At 35.6% G+C, this 12492-nt stretch overlaps 1 protein-coding gene across 1 annotated transcript; it reads right to left on the bottom strand.

Annotated features, from left to right (window-relative positions):
- Positions 1–866: 866 nt before the first annotated feature.
- Positions 867–12306, bottom strand: LOC110794783 (chitin elicitor receptor kinase 1). The gene is made up of 12 exons (XM_056831181.1): positions 11522–12306; positions 9760–9790; positions 8215–8219; positions 7943–8095; positions 7383–7561; positions 6147–6236; positions 4251–4344; positions 4020–4171; positions 3861–3952; positions 1963–2101; positions 1391–1486; positions 867–1314 (listed from the first exon to the last, which is right to left on the bottom strand). Exons 1-12 carry the CDS (start codon positions 12156–12158, stop codon positions 1153–1155), a joined length of 1830 nt encoding a protein of 609 aa, XP_056687159.1. The 5' UTR covers positions 12159–12306; the 3' UTR covers positions 867–1152.
- Positions 12307–12492: the final 186 nt, after the last annotated feature.

The following is a 12492-nucleotide window of genomic DNA, read 5'->3' on the forward strand; positions in this document are numbered from 1 at the left end:
TGTGTTACCAAAATTTATGAATCAATTTGTTGATACTAAATGATGTTAGATAATGTTGATGTTAAATGATGTAAGACGTTGATTTGTTTGTTCTTTTGTGAAATCTCTCTTTAAATTAAGAGCATCTCTGTCTAAAATCAAGAGCCTCTCTCTGTGAAATCGAGAACATCTTTGTTAAAATAAGTTGAGTTTGACATTTCATTACTTGGACGTTTAAGAACAATAATCTCACGCGTATGATCGTGATACATTTCCAATATGTAACCTAACCAAACTCGCAACCTCTTGTAAAAAAATAAAATAATATTCCTTTCCTAATTTCATATTACTCGTACCTTGCACTAAGTGTCGGAGTTTTAGAGTGATTTAATTAGAAGCACTTATGTTGAAAAGATAGAGAAAACCGAGATTGTCAACTGACCTTGAGTGAAAATCAACACACACATGAAAGTGTACCAGAGTTTTGCAAAACATTCACCCTTCTTTTTAAAAAAAATCTTAAAAGCAAATGTCCAAGCATTTTACTCTGCAAGACTCTACTAAGGAACTGTTGTGTTGTTTTACATTCCCACTTTTGTGTTTTCGTACTCTAACCAAAGGTCGGCCATTAGACCTCCAACCTAAAATTACAATTGTTATGGACTTGTTGCCAACTGGGGAACTAGCTAGATTCAAGGATTTCTAACACTGAATCTCTCTGATGGACTAATATTAGTGGAAATAATCCAAAGGAAGTCTATCTACCGGAGCATAAGTTTCAGAATGCAGTTCATAAACTCGAGAGGCTTATCTTGGTGCAACTTCCTGTGAGGAATGTGTTGTTACTTGTTTGTACAAAGAAAGTTTCATTCATCAAGTTTACTCTATTAAACAATAAACTCCTCTTATTTAATAACCCTCTGATAAATACACACCCAGAAAGAATGGACTGTTTTTCAGCTCCTGCACCAGATATTCTTACAGTTACTGAATTTAATCATCGCAACTGCTACAAAACGCTGTGTCTGGGCAAGGTAACCTTCAAGATCATATTACAACGATTACATTGCCTATATACAGAGTTGTAATGGCAAAAGAAATTTCGCCAACATTTCAACACGACCCTTTACATTCTCGCCTTTCTTCTTTTCATCCATTGTGACATAAACTCTTTTAATGTGTAGATCTTACTTTTGCAAGATGGCTTTCGTAGTAGGCACCTGTGTCCCACTCACCTGTTGTGGATGACAGAGTCATTAAGTTTACCACAACAGACCTCATGCTTGGCCTTAGATGAGGATCCTCTTGAGTGCACTTATATGCAAGTTGTGCCACCTGCAGCAAAAATCCATTATAAAAATGCAGTTTCTAAGTGACTTCAACCAGGATATTGAATAGAAAGTTTTTTCACCTTACAAACCGAGTCAATAGGGTAGTCGTCCCCCAGCCTAGGATCCACCAGTTTACGAATCTCGTTTTGGTCATTCTGTTTGAGAACAACCTCAAACTGTGAAACAACAACAACAAAAACAAAAACGGGAAATCTTCAGCTTTCAAATCAATTGGTCTTTGAGTACATGCTCCTTAAGATTATATAGCATCTGTCCCGCCTTTATAATTTTCTAGAATGATTCCTTCATCTACTGATTGCGGTTAAGTTAATGATGCTTCATTCTCCCAAATGCAGTACTTTGTATAACTCTATTATGTAATGTGTCAGACAATTGTCTACAAGTCCTAGCTAACCCATCCTCTTCAACAATCACAGATTTATCTTATCACTTCCTTTACCAGCCAAATTACCGCTCATACAGCCCCTAAGTGGTACTCAGAAAATGGGATGAATCATGAATCCATATCATTTCCAAGTATCTATTTTGAAAGGATTGTCTAAAGTATGAGAAAAAGAAATTAATGGTGAAAATCCCTAACTATGCCTTATTCTCACTATAAAACCCATTTCAGGGTGGAACACAGGCTTACCATACCGACAAGGCCCTTTGAGTCAGGACCAGAGAAATTTTGCTTCACTACAGCTGCCTTGGCTGATATAAGCTCATAGAGGACAACTCCAAATGCATAAACATCAACTTTTGGAGAGACCTCACCATACTGAGCATACCTGTAAAGCGCAAATAAAGACAGTTATGAGTATGACAACTGTATGCTAAACTTACATGAGCAAATTTACAAAAAGCTAACCAATCCTCCAACAAGTTGCAGAAAAATAAATGAAGAACTGTCACACAAGTCACAAGCAAAAAGGGAAATAATGCTGAGTCTGTAAAACAGGAGAGAGACAAAATTCTGGCATTTAATCAGCATTCGGCAGCAAAAATTAATGCTTACTATAACATCTAGAGGGAGAAAGACGGAGTGTGTACACGATTTTGTAGACCAAGTTGTCCTGACAAAAGATAGACCACTTGACTAAGCTAGTGAAAAGCTAGAATATTATGAAACCGAAACATTAGGCTCAACCAAGAATAATGAAGTAACTATTTTGAAATATTGTCAGTGTTCTGCACGATATATCATCATGCAATTTTTTTACAAAACCCAGATCTAAAAGTTTCCCTATACATGGTGCATGACCCAGGCGGCTACGGCAAGGATCATATGTTTTATGCATTTTGTTTTGCAAATGATCATTAAATATTACATAAACAATGCCCATACACTTGAGGTTAGGTCTACCTTGTGAGTTGTGAAGGTACACCCAAGTGTACAATAGATCAACTCAATTTATCAGCATCCCTGATTGTATTTGCTTGTAACAATGAAATCTGCAGCTGCAGGAATGGGAGGGAGGCCACATAGTGATGCCTGTTGTGATAATGTCACAGAAATATATCCAGTTTCGTGGATTACGGGGTGATTTATTATAGTTTCAATGTGTGTGCCATTGATTTGCATTGATCAAATCTGGGAAGGAAAATGCTCCGGACAAGGATCAATGCCAAATGCCTTGACCAGCAAAAACAAGACTCCTACACCGGCTACAAGTATCTATTTATATTAAAGGATACCTTACAAAAATACAAAGTGAAGAAGATGACTTTAAAGCATTACATACAAGCTGAAATACCTGCAACTAATAAGTCTTAAAGGTAAAAGGATGTGCTAGTGGATTGATAAATGGCATGGAGCATTATATCCTAGGTAACATATTGATAATATAATATTAGCCTTGCAAAATTTGGCAACGCAAAGGAAATCGAACACAAGTTTTCGAACTAAGAACTGGAATACTTCAAAGAATTACGGTTTTACAATGGCAGATTGGATCACAAAACAAGCAAAAATTAAAAACCTAAAATTATGATTTATGACAAAGGCTATGTCTCTAGTTAAGATTTTACATGGCAGATTGGATTGTAAAACCTGTAACAAATAAAAACCTAAGCTTATGATTTATGATGAATGGTATGGTCTCTAATTAAGAGCCACTAACGAACCTGGCAATGATAAATTGAGAGGCAAAGAGTTCACAAAAATTATGGACTACCAGTAAAATATGCCCACACATCAGAAGTGCCAACGTGAAACCTATCAGAAATAGTAATTTAGTGCCGACTTTAAGGAGGAGAGGGGAAGATGAACAGGGAGGAACTTCTGACACTTGCAACCTCCTTAATGTAACAGCAATTCTAGATATTAATGGGAACCAAATCAGACAGTGTACAAGGTTGATTCAGCAGATTAACAACTAGGTATATCCAAATTAAACCTGTCACCCATGCCTACTGATTTGAGAAAACAGATTGTCAAATTCTGTCATTACTAACAGCTGTGCACAAATTGTATCACAGAGTTTAGACTAACAATTGCTCACTGGAAAAGTATTATTGAGTCAGACAAATAGTAGGGCAGTTTCTTACTCTGGAGGCATATATCCAAATGTACCCACAAGACGTGTGGGAGCAGAATTATTTCCAACTTCAGTCAGCTTGGTCAATCCAAAATCTGCAACCTGCAAAGATGACGGAATAAGCAAGGAAAACATTGAATGGCTGCGGACAGAAAGTAACCAGTCATACCTTTGCATGGCAGCTCTTGTCTATCAGTATATTGGCAGATTTAATGTCACGGTGGATATAAACAGGGACTGTGTGCTCATGAATGTACTCAAGACCCCTTGCTGAATCAAGGGCAATTTGCACTCTGGTAGGCCAGGTTAGTGGGTCTTTTCCTGAAAATGTAAAATAAATAGACAATTAGCATAACGCCAAGATACATCAACAAGAAGATTTCGAATGATAAAAATTCACCTGAGCCACGCAAATGTTGGCTTAAATTGCCATTCTCTATAAATTCATATACCAGGAAAAGACACTCTTCAACACAATATCCAATCAAGCGAACCTGCAGGCAATAAAATAAATCATAAACTGCACCTATAAAGAAAATAAGGGAAATAAAACTGACTTAGTACTCAATAAATAATCTCCTATCAACAATGTCATAACTCATAAGTAGTTGAAAGACAATCAAGACTTTCCCCCAAAAAAGAAGGCAGCGATAGAATATGCAATCAGAGAGCAAACTGACAAGAAATGTGTTAGGATTCTATCCATTTCTTTCATCTATTTCCTATCTTAAGATGATGACACATAAGGTAATAAAAAAAAATCCTAAATAACCCCACTATTCCCCCCCTTTCATGCATTCACAACCGTTGATTTAAGAAATGGACCATCCATTTCTTTTAGGAAATGGAGAGGATCCTGCCCAACAAGAAACATGGCAGGATATTCTCCGTTGAAATTCTTTTAAATATTTAATAGATAATTAGATAGCTTAAACTGCCATCGAGCACCTAATATGTTAACTTTTTGGAAGACTCGTGAAGTTCTAGCACAAGGCCTAAACAGCTGAACACAAAGGGAGAAATTGAATATGAATGACAAATTAATTTTCAAAGTTTCAGATATGGATCCTGGGCTTCCCAGAAGGCAATCAAGAAATCTTTCATCTCAAAATGTATACTCCCTCCATTCCAAATTATCTGATTACTTAACTAACTTTTCTCAATTCACATAATCTGTCACTTAAAATATCAGTCCACTATAATTTGTCCATTTGAATGCCGTATCATTTAATACGTTGAAATTAAAATAACACTATGCTTTAGTACCATACAGACACGAAATTAAAAATCCTGGAATACAATTGATATTAAGTATGATAATGGTTAACATTCATAATCAATTATTGAGAAAATTTTGGGAGAGGAAGGAATTATTGAGGACTTTGTACAGAACTACAGATATACTGGTGGTTTTTGACAAAGAAAACTTTTTAAGATGGATTTTCCTAAAAAGTGTGTTTTATATGGTGATTTTTGCAAATTTCCAAATACATTAATATGGTTATTGAAAAATTTATGATCAAAGTTAGTGAGCTTTACCACTAGTGTGAAAATGTAACCTACTACGTATTATTTAGTGAAGGTGGTAACAGTAATATGATAGCTTCAATTCCATTTACTCATATTAACTAAATAAATTTCATGTAGAGAATTTAATCCTGCGCCTTTTAAAAATCAAGATCGGAGGCTAAGAACTGAATGATACCTTCAAAAGACTAGGAATATAAGCACGCATGACAGAGCCTAAAGAAGTCCAACTCGTAACTTCTTGGACTTATATAGAACATAAATCCAAGTCTGTCCTTGCAGCCCTCTATTCATACTTTTGAAGGCCTAAAGCAGTCATAGACCTGCCTACTGGACCAGGTTATGACAAAGCATATCAAACAAAAACATAAAAATAGTTGCAGAGACCTCTATTTAACAGGAGATAAAAGTCTCATAGAATGTTAGTAAATTGATTTATACGCTAAATAATAGTAGATAAATAATATAGTACATGACTTTGGAAATGAGGAAATCACTGCTAGTCACAAGACTCACAACTGTCACAAGTCACAACAAAAAAAGATGCAAGAATAATTCTAACATTAAATCAATCTCTGGATTCTTGAACATAAGATTTTGTCTTATACACATGTTCTGCATCATAAGTATTCGCGAGAGGTTCAACACATCACACAGCTATATATATGCTGGACATACAAGCTAAATCACGCAATAAATAGGAGACATACTACAGATCTATTAATCAAGAAAATGCATCATTAACTTAAAGAAAGTGCTTGAAGCATACCAGATTCAAGTGATGAACACGAGTCAAAACCTTTAACTCAGCAAGAAATTCTTTAGATGCTTGCATATCCATCTTCTTGACAGCTGCTTTCTGCAAAGATTTTACAGACATAAAATTGAGGTAAAATATCATAAATCAACATAAAAATGAAGCAAGGAAGAGTTCCTATTATTTTAGGACTAGTAGAAAGTTACTTCTAAACTAATCTCAAGTTTTTAGAACTTGCTAGTTGCTACAATTCGAATTGTGCTTGGGTAGCCCTTATTGGGCCTGAACATAACCTATCAAAACTTGTTTTTCATGAAATAATCAAAATAAGGGTGAAGAGAACAGAGCCTTAAGGAATGTAGCAAAATCTTTACAGATATCCATAGTTCCCAGCTATACACACCACTCATTTTAAATTTACATAGAAGGAATAAGAAACATCAGATTCCGGGGATACTCTCTACTTCGTAATATCCTTTTAGATGTACATAATATGAAACTAAAAAAATCTTTGAATCTATGAGAACAAAATAATTAGGAAGTCAAATATTGTATGGTATCCCCATTCAACATACTTTTAATAATCCAAGACTGCCACAAGCGAAGGTTTGCTAATACTCCCTTCGTCTCATACTACCTTACCTGTTTTCACTTTTTGCACAATTCGTGTGGTTACTTTGACCGCATTTTTTTACTAATATATACTTCTTCCATTCTTTTTTAGTTAACACATTTCTTTTATCACATTCGCCAATGCAACATTTCAATTATTAATATCTTTATTTATCAATTGGTAAAAGTTATAAAAAGATGATATTATAAGTCCATACAATGAGACGATTACAACAAGACCTCGCATGACTATTTTCTTTATTAAGTATAAATCACAATTGATAGTCACATTAGATTATAGGAATATTATTAAAAGTCAAACTATGTCAACTAAAAAAGAACGAAGGGAGTAAATAACAAATGTTATTATGAAAATGTTGTTGGATTGTTTTAGATGTATGTTTTCATAATATCAATTTTTATGATGCAAATATATTCATATAATTAAGATATTAATGGTCAAAGTTGTTTGTTGCCAAATGTGCCCAATCAAACTGGAAAAGGTATTATGGGACATAGGGTACTTCACAAGAAGATTAATTACTCCACTAACTAAATTTCATCCATGAGATCTTCAATCAGGACAATGAATGTCCAATAATTAAAAGCCACTATAAGTAAAAGTGTAATACAAACCTCCCCTCTCAGCTCTGCATAAAAAACATCCCCAAAACCACCTGAACCAATCTTGTTAGCCATGCTGAAGTTTTCTGTTGCTTGCGCAAGCTCTTCATAGGAGAACTCAACTGATTTGTCAACAGTCACACCCATGTTTCCAGCATCCATGGAACTTGCATTATGGGAACTTCCATAAACTGTCATAGTAAGTAAACCAAGATAACTTGTACCTTGAAATGTAATATTCAAGACTAATGCAATAATATTGACTTCCTAATAAATTAGTGCACATTGGTTATAGAACAAAAGATGAGTGAACTTAAAGTTGATGGTGGACTGCTGTCTAGTAAAACGAGGAGTGTACAGAATCTCATAATAGAATGATCAAGAAAAAATATCCCCATCCTTATACCCTTACTTTACTTCCAATCATAAAATAACAACGCATATGTTTTAGTAATTCCGGTTCATATTTTACCCCTCCGTTCCTCCCTTCTGTCTCTCTCTTCCCCTCTCCATTATTGTTTTGGGGTAGTTGTGGACTGTGGTAGGCTGCAAATAAATGGGTCAACTCTTACCAGACCGTGGTAACACCTCTTCAGGCTTGCCAAGGATTATTGAAGCCTTCTTCATTCTCTTTCTTCTCATACGCACAAATAAAATAGCCAAAATAATCACAACAGCTACGACTGCCACAGATATAACGGCAATGACTACACCAGAAAGTCCTGCTTGCATAAAACAAAACTATTACTTCACAAAGCATTATATCTGGATTTTATGATGTCCTATGACAGAAACAAGATATATCCCAAACTCCCAAAGGATTCAATGAAAGGGACCAAAGCACCTGAGCTGCAAAAGACAAAATGGAAACAAAACAAATAAGTTAACAGATTATCCTAACCAACATAGCACGAGAAACATATCCAGTTCATCTTTACGAAATTCCACACCACAGCCCTAAGGTTTGGGATATCTAATTTTGGATACATACTCTCTCATATATTCTGACACACATGCATGGTATGTGCATACCTCACACAGTCACACAGGATCTTTGTTGGCTGTACATTCACGTCGCACCAAAAAACTTCTCAATAAGTATAATTCAATAACCTATTATGCATACAGTTCCGCCAATTTGGAATTTCAGATTTCGGGACGTTACTCTATCGTACCTAGAACAAATTCAATTCTTCCTTAGATGTTTGCCACTGATCACTGATGTCTATCACAGATCCTAATCGAATAACTAAATATTCCCCAGCTTATATATGACCATCATGAACCCTCCCCTTCTCTCCTCACATAAACAAACTAGACATTCCCCCCCTTAACCATCCTACATACACAAGATGGGTTGCTGGTAAAAAGCAAGCCAATAAACCTTACGACATCCATCAATATGACTTTAGCCATAGGGAAAACACCCCCAGAAAATGGAGACGAAAGAGATATGGTGATGGGAAAGAAGTCTAAAGTGAAAACTGACTTCACTCTTTACCCAGAGCTGGAAAAATCCATTGGCAAACGGTCCAGAATACACCACCGGATTGGCAGATTTATGCCTAAAGGGGTCTTAATAGCAGTCAATTACCGCCAGGTCTGTTACTGGAAACTTCATTTCATATGGGCTACGTCTGTGAAACCAAATATAAATAGCCGAATAGGACATACTCCCTCTATACCATACTAACAGCTTACATTTCAGTATATCACTTTTTCGATCAAACCTTGTCCACTTTGATGGTTACTAGTTCTTTTACAGTAAATCATAGTATAAACTTCAAAATTTATACAACTACCTTCTGAGAGATATCTACCAATGTTAATTTTTGGTAAATTTAGAGAGTTGTAATCCATTAAAGTCACATAAAACATATTATTTTACAGAGAAGGTAGTATATGATTATCTATACTTTTAAACAGTAAAACATTATGGTTCCAACATTAGTAACTGTTTGTGCTACACAACTATAATAAACAAGTCAAAAATTCTTTCTTAAGCTTTGGGATAAGTCCCATGGGGCAGTTTCTATAGGAGCAGGCAAAATTGAGTTGAAAGACTAACTAAATTTGTTGATTATAAATATATATCTCCACCTGGTAACAGAAAAAAAAAGAAAAAAAAAAAAGAAGAAACAATTAAATGGGAATAACCGAATGGGGATTACAGTGGAAAGTGGTGCAAATAGTTAGTAAATATGCACAAAAATTATGCTACTAAGCACAGATTTACGCATCTAACATCCGAGGATAAAGGGAAAGTTAAACGAAACATCCTTGAGTAGTTGACTGTCCCATAAATTAAATATCCAAACCAGCGGTACCATGGGGGAATTTCTGGATTTTCCACATATATATGCATACAGTATTTACCATCAAATTGTACCTTGGCAGAGGAGGATACTGTCCAGTTTTATCTGTAATCAGAACATGAAAAAATCTTAGTGACACCGTTTCAGATATTCATGGGCTAAAACAACTATAAAAATTTCAGGGCAAACAATCACAAGCACATTCCATAGACAAAAGGTACTTGCTGGATTTTTTTTCCTTATTTGTTTTCTCCATGACAAGAAAAGGGATAGCAAAAGATAAATCAAAGACAGGACACGAAGCAGATGATACACCAGAAATTCTTTTTAGCTCCTTTCTCATTGGCCCCTCTTGATTGCTAATTATCATATGCCATTACCACTTATTCGGGTAGGATGAGAAGGCATGAGGACATTGTTTCTTAATCTATCTCTTGAAAATTCTAGCTCCAAAGTCCAACCGAATCATATTCTATTCATTGATACGTAAAGACCTTTTTATATAATTGGAAATTGGAAGAGAAAAATTATCAGACATGAGTTCTTACCCTCCCCCCAATCACTTGGAAGGAAAAATGTCCTCGTAGTTCAAGCCTTCAAGGCTTGAATATGGATGGCGGTAGCAAAATTAACAGCAATAATTAAGGCCTTCTAAAACTTTGCTTCAAGTGTTTGTCTTTTTACCTTATCAACACAAGAAAAGAGAATATTTACTTGTGCCTTCCCTATATTTTCATGCAGGCTCCTTAACTGTTCCCCTTTGGAGACATAGTGGTTTTCCAGCAAGAAGGAAGGGTTTATTATTTGAGCGCGAAATTGTCTACTATTTTGAGGTTGCCCAGGCCAAATTTTACTTTACTCCAATCAGTTATTATTCCTAATTAGAAAGGTACCATCAAACCTAGCGATTTTTTTACAATTATCTGCATATCTTGAGTTTACCTTAACCATGGCAGCGACAATACCTAAGGGCTAAATCACATTGCTCCTTGGATTTACAAGTTCAATTCTAGCTATCTTTTGCGATTATAGATTCCTTCACACAGGAAAAATACTAATCAGAGGGGGTTATTCATCTGTTAGGCCAGTTTGGTTCTCATCTTCCCTAATGATTTAATAACAGGCTAACAGCACGTGCATATCCCCTTAGAACTTTGCCATAATATTCACAGTCATGACATTTTCTCACAATTAGTTGGAGATCGTTAATGCCTAGAAAGATCGAGATGTTTTATTTGAACAGCTCCTTTGAAAGGATAGAAACTAGGAGAGACTTTCTCATCATTAACTTATTACGAAAGTTAGAGACCTAACAGAGTAACAGCCATTACCTAGAAAGACAAAGATGCGTACAGCCTCAGCCTCACCCGAGCACACGTGTTTTTTCGAATATGCTAAAGTTTCCTCTTTCTTTCTTCTTTTTTCAAATGTGATGGTTAGTTAGGATTAAGAGTCAGCACCTTAAGGGGATAAATATCAATCTCACAATTGAGTCACTTGAAGTTATGCCCACCGACTTACACCTCCCCTCCCCAACATCGAGATTTTGTGCATCAAGTGTTTCAAATGGTTTGTCTTGATCGTTCATATTTCAGGTTATAAAAATAAATACAACACCAAGAAAATATAATAGAGGTAAATCCAAACATAAACATGTGTGCTGTCAAAAATGATGAAAACAGATAGCTGACCATACCCAAGTTCTTATTATCATCAAAGAATGCAAAATTACAATAGCTCTTCAAAGATAAAAGTCACTGTAATCAAACTAACAACAACCGGAAAAAATATTCAAATCACAGCACAGGACAAAAAGTACTCTTCAGATACTAATACCTTTAGCAGGAATGAACACAATCCCAGTTCCAGCACTAAAATTCACATTTGGGTTATAACTCTGCAGCAAACTCGGGGTCGAATTCGAATACTGAGCAATAGAGCTCAAACTATCCTCAGCACGCAGAGGGTAAGTCAAGAACAAACCATAACTCTTATCAATATCACTACTCCCACAAGAGCAATTAACAGGTACGTTAACAATGGAATTTTCAGGTATATTAGTTGCGGGGAAACTATTGAATTTCTGAATCCAACTTGCAGTAGTAAGATCTGAATAGTATGTCTGCGCAACTCTGATGTAAGTATCACCCTTTTGAACCCTATACTCAAACATATGACCCAGAAATTGGCCATCATTGAGGCAATCACAGGAGAAAGGAACATTGACCCTGGAACCAGATTGAACCCTATCTTTGTCAGGAACACTTGGGTTATAACTGAGTACATCACCTGTAGTAGTTCCCAGCACTTGGGCTATGAATGTGATGTTTGCCCCTGGCCATACATAGAATGAACCTAAAGCTAAAGGGCACCCTTTTTTGCATGTTGATTCTACCATAAAAATTGAAATACTCCATAGAAATAAAAGAAGAAGAAACCAAAAAGGCGATAATTGTTTGTGAGGAGACAACATCAAGATCAGAAACAAAAAAAAATCCCAAAAATTAAACTCAGATTTGAAATTCTTGTGTTGGGTTTTTTTAATTCAAGGAACTACTGTACAAAAAAGAAGAGTAAGAAACCAATTTGGATTATGTGCATAGAATAATCAAGGAATGACCTTTATTTGGACTAGTGGGGCGTAGTTGTTGGAGCGTGACATCCAGATTTGGAAAAGTATTTCTTGAAACTATATATAATTGATGAGTGGTCACAACCAAGCTATAATCCCAAAACTAGACCCAATCAACCAAGTTCTTATCTTCATCAAACAATAATGATGAAATCAGATAATAACTTATCACACC

The sequence above is a fragment of the Spinacia oleracea genome, chromosome 6, assembly GCF_020520425.1.
Source record: "Spinacia oleracea cultivar Varoflay chromosome 6, BTI_SOV_V1, whole genome shotgun sequence".
Classification (NCBI taxonomy): Eukaryota; Viridiplantae; Streptophyta; class Magnoliopsida; order Caryophyllales; family Amaranthaceae; genus Spinacia; species Spinacia oleracea.